Here is a 22,109-nt window from a genome sequence, read left to right as displayed (position 1 = left end):
AGCCTGGTTCATCTCTTATACCCACCCCTTATTGTAGAATCATGTGATGGTCAGTCTTCAAAGCCTTATCTCCCCCAGACCTCGCGGACATACTCAACTCCCTTAAAGCCACTTCTTATAAAGAAGATGTCTTAACATTGTCCTTCATTAAAGGTTTCACTGGGGATGCTCTCTTTGCCTCCCTCACTCAAGGCATCTTCCCAGAAGTTCTCAAGGCAGGCCAGATCCTCCCACTTCTGAAGAAACCTACGCAACCCCCTGATGACCTTGCCAACTACCAACACATCATTTACATACCATTCATCAGCAAGCTCATTGAAAAAGCAATCTATGTTCAACTCAAAATTCACATCAGTGCTAACCATTTATTGTCTGACTACCAGTCTGGCTTCAGATCACACTGCAGCAAGGAGACTGTTACCTTATACACTGTAGATGATGCCCTCTTGACCAAAGATGGTGATGACCCATCCTCCTGATATTACTGGACCTTCCAGCTACCTTCAAAAGAGGCGCCCAGCCCACCCAAATGTGTGAACTGAAATCTCAAATATGGAAGCCATCTTGAATTTGGATCATATAAAAGGAGAGTAAAGTCAGAGTCTCATCGCTTCCCAAAGCAGTATGTGTTTGCAGTTGTCGGGGAATCATTGTGGAGCCAGTGTCCTGTGGTAGGAGTGTTGGATTGGAGCTTTTGACTTTCTACTCTTTGCACTATTATGCTACTCAGATCATTTTCATGATCATACCATTTTCAAGGCTTTGTACCTATTCTATATGTGCACTATTTTCTAGCAATGTTTTGGGGGTTTTGCACATTCTTATTGTGCGCTTTGCGGATCTCCTGTTTCATTGTCAACATTGTACATACTGTCCTTTTTCTCTAGATTTACAAGACTGGAACTCATTTTTAACTTATGTGCATTGAACTCTATAGTAAGTCCATAAAAGGTATACAATAGATATGTACCGCAAGGATTTTCAAGAGTACAAATAATAACTATAGTTTTCTTAATTACGTTTAGAGACGAAACGGCTAAGTTAGAGGACTTGTTACTTCAAGTAATTGGGTAAAAGGGTTCATATGGCGTGAATGTTATGTTACAAGGTTCTTTTTCTAATTTGGTAATGTTTCCTTACAGAATCTCATAAGGAGAATCTGAAGGAGTGTTAAGAGCCTCGCATCACTGTTTTCTTTTTCTTACCATTTCCCATCTTTCCCTCTAGGAACAAGTTACTTACCTTCGAAAATGCCTTATCTGGTAGAGACTCTATATAGTCACAGATGCTTACCTTAGAATTATTCCCAGGCATCAGACTGGATCCGGAAATGTTTTGTGAGCAGTACCCCTGCGCTCCAGTAGGTGGCGTAATTTGGCTCCGCCTAACGTCGCCGGCGTCGTCTGCACCGGAAGGGGCATGCACGGTGCCTATATAGGTGCCCCCCCCAGCGCACTGATGCCAGTTTCTTTTTGCTACTTTCCACGCCAGGAGCACGGAACTACAAAGAACACTGACCACTTGTGTGGAAAATTAGGGCCCTCAAAGGGGAAACAGCCCTGTTCCTAGAATTACGTTTGCAGAATCGGAAGTGTGGGTTAGTCAGTAAGGAATCTGTTGCTAGATAGAGTCTCTACCAGATAAGGCATTACCAAAAGTAAGTAACTAGATCCTCTGATAGAGACAGCCGCTGATTCCTTACCTTAGAATAGATACCCAAGCAATACCTTCAAAGAGGTGGATCTGAGAAACAATTTCACACCAAAAAAGTTCTGCAGGACCGAACAGGCAATGTGCCCCTCCAGATAAACCTGACTGTCCAGACAGTAGTGTTTTGTGAACGTGTGCAGAAAAGCCTACGTTGCTGCCTGGCAGATGTCCAGGACTGGGACTCTGCATGCTAACGCAGTGGTCGCAGGATTTGCTCTAGTGGAATTAGCACACATGCCCTCAAGGGGTTGCTTCGTGGCCAATATGAAGCAGATTTTCATGCAGAGCATGATCCAACACGAGATGGTCTGTTTCTGCACAGCCGTCCCCATCTTGGCTCCAACCTACGCCACAAAGAGTTGGTCGTCCACACGGAACTCTCTTGTGCGATCAAGGTAGAACGGCAATACTCATTTTGGGTCCAGTTGGTAAAGTCGCTCCTCTTCCTTAGAGGGGTGTGGTGGAGCGTAAACAGTAGACAGGGTGATGGACTGGCCTACATAAAAGAGAGTGACACCTTTTTGGCAGAAAGGAAGCTCTAGTTCGTAGAAGCAGCTTGTCTGAGTAGATGTTCAAGTATAGAGGCTTGGATGACAAAGCGTAAAGCTCACTGACCCTCTGGATAGATGTTATTGCCTCCAGGAATGCCGTCTTGATGGTTAGGCGCCTGAGAGGACAGCTGTGCAAGGGCTCAAAGGGAGGAATGTCAGGACTAGAGTAAGGTCCCACTGAGGCATTATGAAGGGGGAAACATATGATGCAAACCTTTCAAGAACCTATGTACAACAGGGGTTTGAAGTGGGAGAGCTGGACAGGCAACCGCAGAAAGGTTGATATAGCAAAAAGGTAGCCTTTTAAGGTGCCCAGAGCAAAGCCCTGCTGGGCAAGGGAAAGAATAAATAGTAGAATCTGAAAAAGGGGTAACAACCAGCTTTTTTGCATACCAGGCCACAAACGTGCCCCAGTGGCAGGTGGAAACAGGCCACTCAAATATGAGGTGCAAAGCCTCATAAACCTCCTTCAGTTGAGTGGGGGTAGCTCCGGCTCCCGGAAACTCAGGGAAGCGCGGAGTCGGCCAAGGCGATGGCTTAACCGCGGAGCCAGAGCTCAAATGGCGACACTCCCTCATCTCGTCAGCCAACAGACAAGGCGAAATTGAAGACCTCTTTGACTTCTTACTCTTCTTTTTGCAGTGGGACTTACCGGAGTGACCTGACAACTTCCAGTGCAATGAAGATTTTGGGCACCATGAGCGATCCCGGGGCCTTTAACTCAACCAGGATCAAGACTGTTGCGGCGTTGCACATCAAGCTGCCAGGTGCTTGAGGGACCATTCCCTCAAGGCCTTCGGATTAATCACACAACAGTCGATGCAGGCAATTCATGTCCTGGTCGTGCTCGAGGCACTAGAGGCACTAGTGGCAAACAAGGTGCGGGTTCATCACCAACATCGGCTTGAAGCCAACCTTCCTAGGTGAGATTCTTGCCACACCAGGAGAACAACTTCTCAAAAGACTTTGACAAAAGTCAAAAAAAGGCTAGTCAAAAAGTGACTAGGAGTAGCTCTCTCTGGATCTGCGCTGACTGGCGTGGAAAGAAAAGAACTGACATTAGTGCTCTGGAGTGGCACTTATATAGGCACCGTACACATCATTTCCGGCATGGACAACGACGCCACATGGAGCCAAACTGCACCACCTACCGGCATGCAGGGGTACCGTTTACGAAACATTTTCGGATCCAGTCTGACGCCGGGAGAAAATTCTAAGCTAAGGAATCCGCAGCTAGAAGTCTATACCAGATATAGGCTGCAGTGATTTCGGTTACAATTAGAGATCATGGTCTCTCTGTGCAGATGAATAGGATTAGCTTCATGGTACTCCAGCAGACCGGTAAAGACAATCCGTGAACTACGACAAATTTGCTGGCATGGTGAAGGTCACCCTCCCTCTTAATCACTGTTACATAGAGTTTTGTATTAGCAACCATAGGACATATTGCCTTCTAGCCCTCTCTTCACATCACTTACCTGCTTAACCGTTGTCTAACCACTCAAGCCCGAAAGTTAATTAGATTCACCCAACTGCGTGCCACTTTCTGATTTCTTTAGGCATCTCTTCATCATTCCTTCTAAAAGAAGACCTGCCCTTGTCAAGGGGACAAAATATGGGATGGGGCACTGAGCACAACAAACAGAATGAAATATTGAAATTCACCTTTTAAAAGAATGCCAAGCCTCTTCACGGTTCCCTTACCATAACTTTCACAGATCAGCTCCTTGTATTTCCGTCCAGTGTGGGCTAAAATAATGAGCAGTTTGATTGCCTCTCTTTTCTCTTTCTCTTTTACCTGCTTCATGCCTAGGATTTCCAGGAGCGTTAAGATCCCACCAACCTCCACAAACTCAATAAGATAACGATTACTGCAAAAAAAGGAAATATAAGGTTATAGGGTTTTCTAAGTAAGATGTGGGAAGGAGAAACCTAGATACTTAAGAGCAGATTTACAAAAATTGGCGCATCTCTGCACATTAGCAGAGATGCGTCAGTGAATTTGCGTCACTAAAAAAACCCTTTCGCCACCATGGATGCGTCGCATTTACAATGCGGCGCACTGTGGCGCAAGGATAGATAGATGCGTGATTAATCTATTTGCGTAAAGGCAGCGCATTGCTGGAGTCGTGTCGTAAGCACAACGCAACTCCAGCAATGGTCAGGAATGCCTATTCCAATCATGCTGCGTCCCTGCTTATGCCTGCTTCAAGCAGGCGCAAGGTTTTGACACAGTGGTGTCGTAGAAGTGACGTAGTGAAATCTTGTAGATTTCACTGCGTCACTTTTACTAGGCTTTCTCACATCAGAACGCCCACCCTGCATATATTATACCTGACGCAGGTATAATGTTGCGCAGGGCTTTACAACATGATGCATCTCTCTAGATGGGTCACGTTTTAAATATGTCGCAACGTGGCGCATTGTTTACGACGCCACTGTGTCACAGAAGTGTCACAACGGCAGCGTAAAGTTGTCACAAGGGGCTTGTAAATCTGCCCCTTAGCGCCTCATTTAGAGTTTGGCAGACAAGTACTCCATCACTAACGTGACGGATATCTCGTCCGCTCTACTACAAGTGCATTATATCCTGTCTGCTTGTCTATCTATTTATCTTTAACAAGATTATGCTGCTTGGGTTTGAGAATGGTGAAATATCTTTTAATGATCAAGCTATATTAAATCTGTATTTTATATAATTAAGTCGAGACAGAGTCTAGCCGCCATTTCTGTGGATTCTTCATGAATGGTCTATTAGTCCACTTTCTATGTCCCCGTACATTAAACATATAGAGGAATTGATCTTTTTATGTACTTCCTTTCTTGAAAAAAGCCCTCAAACAAAGTCTGAAGCATGTTGTTTCATTCTAATGCGTGTGATGACAATTAAATAAACTCACACACAGGTTCTTGTATATTTAAAGCCTAAAAAATGTCAATTTTACAAGCCCACTCATCTAAAAGGTTAACACCAGCAGAGCAATTCATAACGAACAGGGTAAACAGACACAGAAGCATGCTTGAGTAAAAGTGTTTAGCAAAGAACATATCACAGCTAAGTACACTTTCAGAATTCAGTAGCCAGCTCAACAACATGGGCGTCAATTGGTGACAACACCAAACAGATATTCACACGACCTCCAATTCCCCAATTGTACCACCCCAAGTGTACGGCATTTGACCATGCCAACCATATCACACACCAACATCTTCAATTCCCTCAAGGTCAGCGCCTACGGAGATGACATTCTACTGTCATCCATCAAAAATATTGTGTACAGAAATGCCCTCATTCCCCATCCCACGTAGGACCCAAATGATCTCTCTGAACACCTCTTTATCACCCATCCACCATCAAAAAATCAGCACATGGAAGTGCAGTTATTCTCCTGCCGACCCAGGATAGATTATCTTACCCACTTATTTTTTCACTGGAAAAACTGATTGAGAAAGCAGTTGCCATTCAACTACAAGCACATCAGCAATAACAACCTCTTTAATAAGAAACAACCTGAATTCAAACCATGATTCAGAGACCATCAACCCTCAAATAATCAATGACATCCTTATAATCAGCAGCAAGAATGACCCCCGTTCACTGATCCTACTCCACCTCTTCTCAAGCATCATTACATGGGGGAGGGGGGGTATTCTCAAGAACGTGTGATAACCAACGCAAAATCAGTTTAACGCAACTCTGCATATCGCAGTCTATCGCAGGAAAATATCACTGTGTCAACGTGGCATTCTCAAGCCGGTGGCACCATGCGATAGTCCCACGATAACACATCAAATGACCGCGCTAAAATCAATGCGACTCTGCAAAAATGCGAAACACCAACCCGAAAAAAGTTGCGATGCCCCAAATCGCGATACAAAAATCAGCGACAACCAGCGACAGGCCTGCAATTCCCACGCGTCATGCGGGAAAATGCACTATAAAAGCAAAAAAGAAAACACCAAAACCAAATCAAACTGCGTAGCACCATGGATGCACCCGGACCGAGTGCAGAGGACAACCAGACCCCACATGCCCCACTGAGGACCAGCCCGGAACCCCATGTTCGGGGAAGGGCAAGGAGAAGAGGAAGACGGCGTTCAGTCCGCAGGAAGACCGGATCGTCGTCACGGAGGTGATAGAACGCTACCAACAACTGTTCATCACCTCCACTGCGTCATTAGCAACACAAACAGAACAAGCATTTGCAATGCAATAGGTCTCGCATTTACGCAAGTTTGAGCTATTGGCATTGTAAATGACAATGCCTTTTATTTATATTTTGTTTTTTAAAACATAAATAAAAGGCATTGTCATTTACAATGCCAATAGCTTAAATTTGCGTAAATGCAAGACCTATTGCATTGCAAATGCTTGGTTGTCTATGTTATGCTATGCTTTAGTAACTGATGTAATGAAGTAACTCTGTTTTTTTCTAACGCTACCCTCATGTAAAGCGCTGTGATACCTCCGGATCTAGCCAGTGCTATATAAAACTCTTCAAATAAATAAGTGGAATGTGTGTAATTGAATCCTGGAGGAGCAGGTGATAGAAGCAGCCGCAGCTGCACCTCTGGATCAGTGGAACTGCACCTCTGGATCAGTGGAACTGCAACAATCGACCACTGGAATTATATTAAGACTTTACAGAGGTCATCAGTCTCCTATACACCAACAGAGACACTAAGTATTGAGAGTGAGAAGTTTAACTTGCAGGAGAGACAAAGAAAATCTTTTTTTTTAAATGATGCAAGTTGTACCGGAAAATACAAACATATCCAGGAATTTAGTTTGTGCCACCCCTCCCCCAACCATTTGCGACTTAAATAAACATAAAAGCAATCTAGCCCAGGTTGCACACCTGTCAATCTGTTAACACTGAAATGAGAGTACAGGCAGACCTTTAAATTGGTCCCCAATAAAGTCTATGTAGACATTTTGCTGGTCAGAAAGGGTGAATATGAGCGAGGAGGGTGACGCTCCCTAATTAGGGTCAGTTGACAGGTCTATAATGTCATGCACAAGCTGGCTAAAAGAGTATTATGGGTACTGACCCTCCGCGGGTGCGAAGGGAGCACGGTATTCCTTCGAACCTTCCAGGATTAACGTTGTGTGGGCAAGTCTGCTGGGTTGAGCAGCAGATCAGTATCCAGTAACTCTAGATATGAACAAAGGACTATACCACTACGTCCTAGTCACTACAGTAAAGCCATGCAGATGCCAGCGCCACTTTAAGAAGAAACACTTTTTGTCTTAATTTGGCTAACACTGAAGAAAACCACTCATATACTAATACTTCATGTTTTCTTTTATCAATTTTAAATTTGTTTTATTATTATACGGCTACTTAGTACAAATAGAAGTAAAGCTTGCATACCTAATATTTAGTGACAAAGTATATACAATATTAAACTACTTTAAAATAGTGTTGCCTGTTTTCTAAATTGACATATTACGCCACATATAGGTGCCGATTACGATCCGGCAAAAACCGGGTACGAACCGTCGGACGGAGGCTTTTTTCCGTCCGACTCGTACCTGGTCGTAAAACTTTACAAACATGCAAGTACGATTCGCACGGAAACACCATTTCCGTACGAGTCGTACAAAACACCGACCGACGAAAAGATACATACAAATGGGATCCGGGGAATGCGCCGACGTGACGTCGGGACGCTCTCAGGCCGCGTTTCACGACCCAGGCATTACGATTCGAACCGACAGCAGTCCGGACGGCAATATTTTTACGGCACCCAAAAAGTGCCGGAAAAGCGAAGTACGGCGCGAAACGACCAGAGTAGGTGGCCCGGTAAGCGCCGTACCCCCCCTCCAGCCCCCGCATGTATGCGCCGTACCCCCCCCAGCCCCCGCATGTACGCGCCGTCCCCCCCCAGCCCCCGCATGTACGCGCCGTCCCCCCCAGCCCCCGCATGTACGCGCCGTCCCCCCCAGCCCCCGCATGTACGCGCCGTACCCCCCCGTGTATGTACACCCGAGTACGTGTCGAACCCCCCCGTGTATGTACACCCGAGTACGTGTCGAACCCCTGTGTATGTACACCCGAGTACGTGTCGAACCCCTGTGTATGTACACCCGAGTACGTGTCGAACCCCCCGTGTATGTACACCCGAGTACGTGTCGAACCCCCCCGTGTATGTACACCCGAGTACGTGTCGAACCCCCCGTGTATGTACACCCGAGTACGTGTCGAACCCCCCGTGTATGTACACCCGTGTACGTTCGAGTCGTACCCCCCCGTGTATGTACACCCGTGTACGTTCGAGTCGTACCCCCACCCGTGTATGTACGGTATGTACCCCCGTACGGTGCGTACATACACGGGTGGGGGTATGACTCGAACGTACACGGGTGTACATACACGGGGGGGTTCGACACGTACTCGGGTGTACATACACGGGGGGTTCGACACGTACTCGGGTGTACATACACGGGGGTTCGACACGTACTCGGGTGTACATATACGGGGGGTACGGCGCGTACATGCGGGGGCTGGGAGGGGGTACGGCGCGTACATGCGGGGGCTGGGGGTGGGGACGGCGCGTACCGGGCACCTGTTTGGACGTCTCCATGGTTGCTATTGGAGTTCGGTGCGGACGGTCTTTTAACCATACGGTTGTACATTCGGACGCCCGGGACGGATCGTGATTCCCCGGTCGGACTTCGCTTTTCACGTTTGTACGGTAAATCGTCCGAGGACGTGTCGGACACATTTTCCGACCCGAGGACGTGTGGGGAATAATTCCCAAGGCGGTTCGTATGGACTTTTTACCATGCGAATCGTGATTGCCAGTTTGTACGGCACTTGTACGATTCGTACGGTAAAAAGTCCGGATACGAGTCGTACGGGAATTTTTTTTTACCGGATCGTAATTGCCACCTTTATGTATCCCTGTGTATTACATTCTATGAAATTAGGCATGAGATGACTGCACCATTCGCTGTGCTGCACATTACCTGGGTTCTGTGACAAAAACACGTGTGCGCGAGCCATAGCGCATACTCGGAAACAACTTTGAAAGAGTGGCAGGGTGCGAATTCGTCGAAGTAGAAGCTGCTGCTCCTCTGGCATGTTGATCTAAAGAACATGAGCCGCCCCAGACATGGATGTCACAGGGCGCGATTGGGGGGCAATTCTGCAAGGTGAAGTAGTAGTTTTTCTGTGAATTTAAGAGGTTTAGTTGAGAATGCATTGCAGAGTGAAACAAGCGTGGTCCCGAAAGTGAAAGAGGACCGCGCTTCAGCCGGAGCTTGGGGATCTCTTGTCTTTATGGGGCCATGTGTTTCTAATTAGAAACACATGGCCTCATAAAGATAAGAAACTGCTTTGCGACAGCAGCAAAGCAGGCGACCCAGTCCGACTCGGAGGCCAAAGGGCGTTACCCAAAAACCCTCATTTCCAATGGCAGGCCATCGTTTAGCATAAACAGTGACGCCAGCCAATGGAAATGAGAGACGGGGCTTCAAGCCCTCTACTGAAACTCCTCGTTAACAATAAATCTCGCCGAGGCAGCAGCGCTCTGCGCTGCAACGTCACGCGAGACCTAAAAATGGCAGTCCATTGTCACCAACGTGAATGCAGTCGAAGTGTCGCGGAGGTCAATGGAGGAGGTCAAGAGGAGCTGGCATAAAGTGCACAGCCAAACCAAGGACAAACTCGCTGCCAACAGGAAGTCAGCAAAGGCGACTGGAGGTGGGAGTCCTGCGCCACAGGAGGAGCTGGATGAGCTGCAGGAAATGGTGGCCACAGTCCTCATTGTGGAGACGGTGCAAGGAGTTGGGGGTCTGGACACAGCTCGATATGACCTGACCCAACAGCAACAGGGTGAGTGACGACCAGGGACTGGGAGGACGGAGGGAGATGGGCACAATGGCACACATGCACAATCATGTGCAGCATACTGCACGCCCACAATGAGTGTGGAACATGTCCCGGATGCCCTCGACACACTGCAGCACACATAGAAACACCAAGTAGGCCACCGTCCACAATGTGCACAAATGGGCCCCCTGCCATATTACCAATTCCACAACCCACCCATGCACATGTGCTGAATCCAGAAAAGCAGCGGCTCTGTGAGCCACACTGACAATGCAAGTGACACTGCATGACAGATAGCATGTCTGCAGTCACAATACATGACATGGTGCACGAGATGACATTGAGGTGGCTGAGTGTGGACCACATCCGTAAAGGAGCAAGTCACACTGTGACACATCCACGTGCACCTACAACCCACGACGTCAAAAACACATCTGCAGACAAACAATGCACAAGAGTACAAATTTTGTCCAAGAGCACAAATGACCCAAGTCGCAAACAACCCAGCACCCTAAAAACACACAAGTCAAAGGCAAACCAACTCAAAGGGATAGGGGGCTGCCAAATCAGAGCTGCAGGGGCGACTCACTGACAATGCAGCACACACACATAGTAATCACAGTACATCAACATTGACGACAATGTGGTACAAGGTGCAACCCTTACACCACAGGACAGAGGACACAACTGGTGCCACTCGTGCGAAGAAACTAGCCAATCACATCTGGCATTGCATGACACTGTGAGATGATAATGTACGAGTACAACCACACATCCTTCATGTACTCAAAATGTCCACTGTCTCCCATCAAATAGCCAGCTTCACTAAAACAGCCACAATGTACATTATCATACAGTCTGAATGTAAACATCTACAATGCGTCCACATACATGGAACACACTGTTAACCTGCATCTCCCCGTTACATTTTAGAGGGACTATCAAAACCTCCTGCAGAGCAGACCACACATCTCTACAGTGATGATGAAGAGGACACCCTGCACTTTTGCTCAGACACCCTCCAACAGCTCGTGGACAGCCTCCGCACTCCACCCCCAGGAGCAGGGCAGCCCAGCTGCATCGTGGTGACCCCACACCCTGCACAGACCACACAGCAGGAACCTCATGGCAGCCAAACTCTATGCTGTACGTGGGTGTCTGAGTCCCATCAAGGACCACTTACAGTCCCTAACAGACACCCACTGTCCGCACCATTCTCACCAACAATCCTTGGCTGACCTTGCTGGGGCCATTGCTTAGATACAAGAACTGTCTAGTCATACAGGCTCCAGTCATGACAGCACCACAGTTGGCACAGATGCGGAGGACAATGGAGACCATGGAGCAGATGCAGCCTGGAAGTATGGCTGCCACGTCTGAACACCAGCAAGACGTAGCTGGGATCTTCCATGCCTTGCAGATCCTCATCTTGCCATTGCTGCCACTGAGCCTGTACCCGATGAGTGCTGCAGGAACCTCAACACACACATCTCCGCCCCCCGACATGTCATTAGCACACAGTGTTGCAGCCCTATCACCTTCGCACCCTGATGTGTCAGTGGCCCACACTGATGCAGCCATAACACCACCACACACACCTGACACACCGGACACAGAAGACGTCTCAGAGGAGTAAGCTGTGTAGGGTAATAACTGTGTGAGGAAGGAGGTAGTAGCATCCGCCCCCGCCACATGGCCTGTCCCTGCCTGGTTCAGCCTTATGCATCATGCCCTGAAACAACACCCCCCACTGTACCCCGAAATACTCTGCGACATTCACCTGGACCCCGACATGGCCTGCCAAATCTGCTCTGGTACCAATGACACAGCAATCCGGCCTCGGACTGGACTCTTCCTCTTCAGATTAACTTTGCATTCCTCCAAGGACTCTGGTTCGCCCACCAATGGGCAACCATGTTATGTGTGCTTGAACTGGACATGTACTGCTCCAGCTCCGACACTCCCCAGAATGTGAATAAAACATTCCAAATCACACAGATGTGTCATGTCTATGTTCACTCACGTATAAAAGTATGGATGAATGTAGGGACATTGATTGCCCAAAAAGGTACACCCTGGTAAATGTCATCAATGCGCATGTTTGACCCTGACCCACATGGTCAATTAGATGGGTGTGAAGGTGTGAACTAGATGTGGCCTCATTGCACATGAACAACAATCTCGCAACAACCCAACGTAGCCCCACGTCCATGTATTAATTAGGTCTGTGTGTAGAAATGTCAAAATCTGTAGCATCGGTGATTACCACCCCTAAATTCAACACTTAATCGGGCTCTCCCCCTTCCCCCCACAAAATCACCATGAGCGGCAGAAACACTAAAGGGCAGAACCTGGCGAAATTAGAAAAATATGCATACGCCAAGTCACAACCTGATCTTGCGGATCCCGCTGCAGCGCCGACGCTGGACTCGAAAGCCACAGACGCTCCAGAAGTGACCTTGCAAGTCATTATGGCCACCTTGAATAAAGTGCACACGTCCCTCGATTCACGCATAGGGACACTCTCCACTGAATTCTCCTTAATGTCCACCAGAGTGCCAGAGGTGGAAGGTACAGCAACCACCCTAACGAAGGAGACAACTGTCCTTAAAGAACAAATGCAGCAACTTATAACAGATAACAAGCTGCTGGCAGCTAAACTGGAAGACCAGGAAGGGCGATCGAGGCGCAACAACATACGCCTTAAAGGTGTGCCGGAACGAGCAGGTGGCCCAGCCCTCGACCTATTCGTGGAAGATCTCATCCTAAACCATCTCCACCCACGAGGTCTCTCCAATCTTTTCTCCGTCGAAAGGGCGCATAGGGTCTCCGGAGGCAGACCTAAACCGGGGACCCCACCTCGTCCCATCCTGGCACGTATCTTTAACTACCGGGATAGGGATGTCATACTGCAGGCCGCAAGAACTGCACCACCGCTGCGGCTGGACAACGCCACTATTACCATCTTCCCAGACTACACCGCGGCTGTCACGAAGTACCACCGCGACTTTCTGGATGTCAAAAAAGCACTCCGTGAGCGGGGGATTAAATACTCCATGCTGTTCCCTGCGAAAGTGCGGGTGGAGGCTGAAGGAAAGACATGGTTCTTTCTCTCTCCGGCGGACGCGCAGGAATGGCTAGAGGGATGGCGCTTAACCTCATGCTCGGAGCGCCGGGGAGGAGGACGGGACCACCAAAGGGGCACAGTGACAAGGGTCGACCTGGAATAGATGGCCCTGAAAGGGGCCTGTCCTTCCCATCGATGTAGAAAAGGGGTAACCAGGGACGATGAGGTGCTCGGGCCATGACAGACCAGGAAGATGACGCCCAAAGTGCAGCCGCCAAACTGCTGGCAGGGAATGCAGTGTGGAAGCCTAACGAATGAGGTATCTGGAGGTAGGAAGAAATGATCCTGGAGACTAAACCCACCCGCTGGGGGGGAACTCAGGTCCACCAACTGCCTGCTATACAAGACTGGTTGAGAGGGAACTGGGGCCGCTATTCGTGAAAAGGCCTAAACCGGGGACCCCACCTCGTCCCATCCTGGAACGTATCTTTAACTACCGGGATAGGGATGTCATACTGCAGGCCGCAAGAACTGCACCACCGCTGCGGCTGGACAACGCCACTATTACCATCTTCCCAGACTACACCGCGGCTGTCACAAAGTAGCGCCGCGACTTTCTGGATGTCAAAAAAGCACTCCGTGAGTGGGGGATTAAATACTCCATGCTGTTCCCTGCGAAATTGCGGGTGGAGGATGAAGGAAAGGCATGGTTCTTTTTCTCTCCGGCGGACGCGCAGGAATGGCTAGAGGGATGGCGCTCAACCTCATGCTCGGAGCGCTGGGGAGGAGGACGGGACCACCAAAGGGGCACAGTGACAAGGATCGACCCGGAATAGATGGCCCTGAAAGGGGCCTGTCCTTCCCATCGATGTAGAAAAGAGGTAACCAGGGACGATGAGGTGCTCGGGCCATGACAGACCAGGACGATGACGCCCAAAGTGCAGCCGCCAAACTGCTGGCAGGGAATGCAGTGTGGAAGCCTAACGAATGAGGTATCTGAAGGTAGGAAGAAATGATCCTGGTGACTAAACCCACCCGCTGGGGGGGGGACTCAGGTCCACCAACTGCCTGCTATACAAGAACTGGTTGAGAGGGAACTGGGGCCGCTATTGGTGAAAAGGGGAATGGAGGGTTTCTACGGACACCGGACGCTTGCTCTCACCCCGCAAGTTATGGTAAAAGGAACGGGTATTAAGCGCTCTGCACAGTTCGGGAGGCGGGTAGTTGTAGGTCCGTCGAGCAGGGAGGCAGGGAGGAGGGTGGGGGGGAGGGGACTGTTCTTACACTGTTTAGTATTTTTGGTTGTTATTGTATTCAGGGCACAGATCTTGACCAGGTCAGCAAGTATTGGTTTTCAGAAGCACTCTCGACACGCATCCTTGACTATATGCTTCAACTATGACAGGAACGCTGAGTCAAGACTTACCGCAACCTAACCCACCAACATCCCCCTTGTCCCCGGTTACCCCACTATCACTAATTACATGGAATGTCCGCGGACTAGGAGACAAGATTAAGAGAGGTCTAGTTCTCCAGTACCTAAAACGGTGTGCACCTGCGATAGCCCTCATACAGGAATCACACCTAACGGGTTCGGCATGTAAAGCGATGGACTGATGGGGTTTTAAAATGATGGTACACTCGGAGTTTTCCTCCAGATCACGGGGTGTAGGTATCTTGGTGAGAAAACAATTCCCACTGATAATCAACCAAACATGGACAGATGATCAGGGCCTCTTTGCCGCTATGTCCTGTCAATGGGAGGGGAGGTCCCTTAATGTGGTGTCGGTATATATTCCTCCAGCACTCCACGCAGTGGCCCTCCCGGCATTAAGTAGGTTTCTACTCAACCTCCCAGAGGGGGAACTTATCATAGGGGGGGGACTTTAATGCGGCAATTAATGGGACCATCGATCGCCATCCCCCTAAACCTCAGATAAAGAGTATATCCCGCATCGAAAGTTTTCTAGAGGTCCTAGGTTTCATAGATGCCTGGAGGTGTCGTCATCCCACAGCACGCCAGTTTACTTATCAATCGGGAGTGCATAATGCAACATGCACCAAACCCGACAGCAGAGTCGTCCCACTCACTACGTATACAGCAGCAAGAATACAGGGAACATCTACAAGCAATTGCGAAAGCTAGGCTAAAGGCGACACAACATAAAATATATGAAATAGGGGATAAAGCGGGTAAACTCATGGCCTGGCTCAACAAAAAAGAGCGAGCCCGGAGCTGGATAGTGCAGATAAAAACCCAAGAGGGAGCGCTGGTGTCCAACCCCAAGGACATAGTAAATACGCTAGCCAGACATTTCACCCAGGTTTACAAGTCCTCGTCAGCCGCTACAGAGGGCGAGGCGCTAGATTACCTAAAAGACATACACATGCCCAGATTAACATCCGAGGCCATCCAACAGCTTGAGGCGGATCTTACAGCAGAAGAACTGCAGTTAGCAATCGGGTCACTGCACTCTGGGAGGGCGGCTGGACCCAACGGCATCCCCATCGAATACTATAAAAAGATGGCAAATACACTCTTGCGCCACTTGCTGAATATGTATCTCGAGGGTTTGGCGGTGGGTGAACTACCGATAGACCAGCGAACAGCCACCATAGTGGCGTTTCCCAAACCGGGAAAACCGCCTGAAGAATGCACCTTATACCGGCCAATATCGCTGCTCTATGCGGAGGCGAAAATTCTTGCTAAACTCCTGACGACACGACTGACCCCACACTTAGCAACCCTAATACACCCGGATCAGTCGGGATTTATGGCAGGACGCAACACGGCTCTTAACCTGAGGCGCCTCCAAGGAGTGATAGCCCGTATACCATACATACAAGAACCGGCGGCCATTCTTTCGCTAGACGCCCGTATGGCGTTTGATTTGGTGCCCCTTTCTTTTCACGGTTCTTAAGCACCTAGGCTTTGGCCCCAAATTTTGTGGGTGGGTATGCCTGTTGTACTCAAAACCCGTAGCGAATGTTACGGTAAATGGTCACATGTCAGAGGACTTCTCACTGGGACGGGGTACCCGCCAGGGCTGTCCCATGTCCCAACCATTGTTCGCCTTGGTGCTGGAACCATTAGCAGCGCTGATTAGATGGGAGCCAACCATCCGGGGACTCAAGTGGGCAGCGGGATGGGAGGACCGTATCTCCCTATATGCGGATGACATCTTGTTATACCTGGCCACCCCCAGACATTCCATCTCAGTGTTACTAAATGTTTTTGAGATTTATGGGCAAGTATCGGGCTATACTATTAACTGGTCTAAATCAGTCCTATTTGTACTGGCGGGCCCGCCACCGCGGCTCCCTAAGGATTGCGATCTCTTAGTCAAGGGAGAGGGCTTCAAATACTTGGGTATCTATGTGACGCCGAGACGGTGAATTATTCGCCAGGAACCTTTTACCCCCCTTGGAACGTTTAAAACGGGATATAACACATTGACACACTTTACCTTTAACACTGCTTGGAAAAGCAGCGCTGTTTAAAATGATGGCACTCCCAAGGTTTCTTTATGCCCTAGAAAATACTCCGTTTCCGGTACCACCGCGCTATTTTAAAACCATAGCGGCTGCCGTCTCTAATTTACTGTGGGGGAATAAACCGGTGTGGATTACGATGGAAAAATCGGTAAAGGCTGGTACGATGGGGGTATAGCACCTCCAAACATACAATTATATTATTGGGCAGCACAGCTAAAAATAATTAATCAATGGATCCACGCCCCACAGGCAGACCCAGCGTTCCGCGCGGACAGATATGGGCTGGGGGAGGGTGGTGTCATGACGGCCCTGTACAACCGCAAGAGAACTCACCCCCTAATTGGACGAATGGACGTTCTCACCCAACTTACTCCACTTTGGGTCACGCAACAGCTGGGGAACCTTAGATATAGTAAGGGTTTCAGCAGTTGGGACACAATCGGCATCTCCACAGTGGGGGACCTATGGGTTAAAGGTGGGTGATACCATTCGAACGACTACAGGAACAATATGAACTAGCACCCACTGAAAAATTTTGGTACCTGCAGATTACGCATGCACTACAGGCGGCTATACCACCAGACACCACGCTGCCGGAGGCCTCTGCCCTGGAGGATAGGCTACTGACTGATTATATGCCACAGAGGACCACCTCATTTACATACCGTAAACTAATTAACAACCTGCCAGAACCTATACAGATATTAAAAGACAAATGGTCCTCGGACCTTGGAGATCTTTGTCATGATCTGCAAGGATTTAGAGAACCGGTAAGAGCTGACTGACACTAACGGAATATTCGCAGAAAGAACTACAAGTCCCGGCATGCCCGGAGAAGCATGTTGTACGTGCTTCAACCAGTTCGCACGAAACACGTAAAAGCCGATGATTTTGTAGCAGCGTTTCCCGTCTTCGTCCTCAGTGTTCGTTTGGATTTCAAATTCGGCGGTAAGAGTGGGGGGTCCACTTACTATTTCACGGGGTCCAAGGAATGGACCGTTTGATTGAGCCCTGGAGTGTTCTTGGTATCACGCTTCCTTGTTGGTCGAGACCGGGAGTAGTGTCTCTCGTGGGGTGTGTTACAAGTCCCTAGTGTGCAGCCCGGTGATTGTGGGCTCGCTTCTCCCATTGGTCGAGACTAGTACTTGCAGTCTCATGCGGGAGAAGCATTCCGGACCTGAACAGACTATTGATATATTCGCTCATTGCTAGTTGCGATTCACGGAGCGAGCACGATCTTCCCCGTTGGTAGAGGTTGGCGGTCCGCCGCCTCTGTGCGGGGGAGGTGTATTATTCCGATGGGAAATCACTGGCTGTGCAGGAAACAGCCAAATTGACTCCATTACTATTTAACACCCTAAAGAGAAGGACGATTGACACTTTCCCTCTCCTTCCCTTTGGTAAACACACCTAAGACGTATTAGGTGAGAAAGTGCACAAATAACAATAACAGTGTCTTAAAGCAAACCGACTAGACCCCAGGTATCACATAGGCTGGAGCTTATGAATTGAATAAAACTGCTGAGAATACCGCTAACTACTGTTCTATACTGTGTTGTGGGGGCATTGTTCGTAGTAGCATTAACCACGCCTACCTGGTGTCTATCTTTGCTATTTGTTGTTTATTTGCATCCTATCCCAGGAGAGAGAGTCTGAAGGGAGGGTGTATCTAAGGTCGAGGCCCACTGGTATAGAAGTTCCCCCGGAAAGGCATAGGTAGGTCAGCGCGAGAGATGGAGTGAGAACCGTATGTTTAATCTACCTGAACGTTGGTCGTATCGAGTGTAACCCTTATATTGTTTCCCTTTGTTCACTAGCCCCGGTGGATTCTATGACCTCACCCTACTCTCTCCAGGCACCCAACGCTAAACTTTTATTCCTTTACAGCTAGGATATAGGGGAGGTTAGGTGCACGTACTATAAAAAAGGTTGCGGGGGAGAGGTGACGCAGGAATTCAACCTTGTATTTATCTTGTGTTTTGTTGTTTCCCTTGTCCAGGTCTCCCTCTCTGCTGTTCCTTCCCTTTCCTTCCCTCACTTGACTACCTCAATAGTCTGTGTGTACACATTCCAAACTTGAGGCCGTCGAGAGGTGGAACCCCTTTAAGCTTCAGCGCAGTCCCGAGGATTCTGGAAGGAGGGGCCTGACAGAATAATCGGCCCACAAATTCTTTTCTTCCTGATTGCGTTGAAGGTTAGGGATGGCCACCTTAGAGGATGTCCTGGCAGCTCTGGCGTTGGTACAAACCGAGCTGGCGGCTTCACGCCAAGAGCTAGCCGCGTCTCGGTTAGAGACCACACAGTTACATAACAGAATAGACCGCATCCAAAGAAACCCATTTGACGCCGGGGTAGCCCCACATCCTCTTCCCGTGGTAGTAGAAATGCCAGCACAGATACCACTAGCTCCCCCCGAAAGGTACTATGGCGGTATTACAAAGGTACAGGTTTTATGACCCAAGTCTTGTTGCACTTTACATGCAAACCTAAAATGTTCGCCACCAATCAAGCCCGAGTAGCCTTTCTAATTTCGTACTTGGGGGGTGATGCAGCACAATGGGCGGTGCCTGTAGTCCGAAGAGATGACCCCCTTCTCTATGATTGGGATGGCTTCAAAACGGAATTCGAGAAGACTTTCGACCGAAGGGCAGAAACGTTCTCTGCAGATAGGGATCTGCTAGAACTGAGACAGGGCACTTCGTACTTAGTCACGTATCTCAACCACTTCAGACGATTGGTTGCAGAAACCAACTGGCCGGAGGCCAAACAGTCTGCCATTTTCTATCAGGGACTCACGGAGGAACTAAAGGATGTCCTTGCGCAAATCGATCCGCAACCTAATACGTGTGCTGCCCTCGTTGAACTTACCTTGCATTTGGATCATAGAATCAGAGAACGAAAGGGGGAGCACAAGAAGAAAGAAAAACACGTACCTTATGAATGTTTAATCCCTGGGGAGAAATCACCACAAACAGTGGAACCTATGGAGATAGGGGCCGTAAGGGCCTCGTTGACTCTCAGCGAGAGAGACCATCGACGCAAACAGGGATTGTGCCTGTATTGCGGAAAGAAAGGACACTTCCTTTGGGAATGTCCTGTGAAACCCCAATACGGCAGGCCCCGGCCGGGGCAAGTAGCCTCAGTGGCGGCGGAAAAAGCGGCGGAAAAGTACCACGCTTGAAGGGCATGGAAGGGAAGCCCTCAAGCGAATATGCTATCCCTTCTGTCACGCCTGGGATGGTCAAAGAAGAAGACCACTTCTTCATTCCATTATACATTAAGATCGGTCAAGAACAAAAACTCGTTAGAGCCATGGTGGATTCAGGAGCCACTGGTTGCTTTATGGATCAACAAGAAGCCATACGATTGGGGGCCCATATGCTAAACAAAGCACAACCGTAAATGGTGTATGCGGTGGACGGAAAAGAGCTTGAATCCGGACCTATAACATACCACACCCCAGAATACGAGCTAACGTATGAGGGATACCATCGAGAAAGGTTATTATTCAACATTATCCAAGCCCCTCAGTACAGAGTCATATTGGGGCCCCCCTTGCTGAAAAGACATGAACCTCTCATAACGTGTTCTACTAATACCTTGTGTTTAACATCCCCTTATTGTCAAAGACATTGTAACTCAGCGCTTAACCGACCGTCGCAAGCCTTGGCATCAAAGCATCACATTGCTACGGCCGCTGAGAAAGCCGTTACGCTACCCCATGTCTACGAAGCATACGCTGATGTCTTCAGCGACACCTAAGCGGAAGTGCTCCCACCGCACAGAGAATATGATTGCCGAATAGATCTGGTTCCCGGAGCAGCGATACAGTGTGGTCGATTATATGCCTTGACGGTGCCAGAGAATGAGTATTTACGATCCTATTTGGATAAATATCTCGCCCTGGGGTTCATACGACCCTCTAAATCTCCCGCTGCATCTCCTCTTTTTTTTATCCCCAAAGCCAATGGGGATTTGAGGTGCTGCATTGATTTCAGGGCCTTGAATGCCATCACCGTCAGGAATCAATATCCATTGCCTTTAATCCCGGTCTTGTTGGAACAAGTTAGAGCGGCAGGTATCTATACCAAACTGGATCTCAGGGGGGCGTATCATCTTGTCTGAATGCGCCATGGGGACGAGTGGAAAACAACCTTCAAGACGCGGTACGGGCTGTTTGAATACCTGGTAATGCCCTTTGTGCTATGCAACGCCCCCGCCGCGTTCCAATTCTTCTTGAATGAAGTGCTCAGAGAGTTCCTAGACCACTTCGCAGTGGTCTACATAGACGACATCCTGATATACTCGGCCAATGAAGAAGAACATGTAATTCATGTGAGCTTAGTCCTGAAGGCTCTACGTAAACACAGCCTCTTCTGCAAAATCTCTAAATGTGATTTTCATGTGACAACGGTGGAATTCTTGGGGGTTATGCTTACCCCGTCAGGTCAAGTGATGGCAGAGAGGAAAGTCAATGCTGTCGCGGAGTGCCCTCGTCCAAGCAACGTCAAAGAGATACAAAGCCTGCTAGGATTTGCAAATTTCTAGAGGCGGTTTATTCGTCAGTTCTCAGACCTGGTGGCACCATTAACACGATTGAGCAGGAAAAAGTCTGTTTTCTTATGGTCCGAAGAAACTCAAGAGGCATTTGACCGCCTAAAAAGGGCGTTTATCACCGCTCCGGTTCTTACCCATGCCAACCCCAAACTGCCTTTCATCGTGGAAGCCGATGCGTCGGAGGTTGCGCTAGGAGCCGTGTTGTCCCAAAGACATGAAACCACTGGGTATCTTCACCCTATTGCCTTTATGTCCCGAAAACTGAACACGGCCGAACAAAACTATGCGATAGCCGAGAAAGAACTGTTGGCTATCAAGGAGGCATTTCTGGAATGGCGACATTGGCTGATGGGAGCGGTACATCAGGTGACGGTGTACACCGATCACCGCAACCTACAATTTATGCGAGCCGCAAGACATCTAACCGCGCGACAACTCCGTTGGATGCAGTTCTTTGAGGAATACCATTTCATCGTAACCTTTCTTCCAGGAGTGGACAACAAAAAAGCGGAAGCCCTCACCCGACAAGAGAACTCCCCAATGCATGCCATCACCCCGGAGCGAGCAATCATAGAACCGAGTAAAGTCCTGTGCGCTACCCAAACCCATGATTTCCTGCAAGGTATCCATACGGGGGTACAAACCTGTCTCTGGAGAACCTGGCTCCGTCATAATAAGAAGTGGACAATGCGACATGGTCTCCCTATGAGGGGTTCACAAGTGTTGGTTCCGAATAAGGTACTGCGTAAAACCGTGTTTGCCTGGTGTCACGATTTACCATGTGCCGGTCACATGGGGAGTGAGAAAACGAAAGAAAAAGTACTACGACAATTCTGGTGGCCGGCAGTTCGCCCTGATATCCAGAAATGGGTAAAAGAATGTTCTACATCC

At 48.8% G+C, this 22,109-nt stretch overlaps 1 protein-coding gene across 1 annotated transcript in view; it reads right to left on the bottom strand.

Annotated features, from left to right (window-relative positions):
* The window catches only part of ARMH1 (armadillo like helical domain containing 1), a 274,600-nt gene that overhangs the window by 139,273 nt on the left and 113,218 nt on the right, over positions 1-22,109 (bottom strand). Inside the window, exon 4 of the mRNA XM_085602791.1 lies at positions 3,966-4,132. Coding sequence (XP_085458917.1) covers positions 3,966-4,132 — 167 coding nt within the window. The remainder of the gene's footprint in view (positions 1-3,965; positions 4,133-22,109) is intronic.

Source organism: Triturus cristatus, chromosome 4_2 (genome assembly GCF_964204655.1).
Source record: "Triturus cristatus chromosome 4_2, aTriCri1.1, whole genome shotgun sequence".
NCBI lineage: Eukaryota > Metazoa > Chordata > Amphibia > Caudata > Salamandridae > Triturus > Triturus cristatus.
This window is presented reverse-complemented; position numbering and strand designations above follow the sequence as displayed.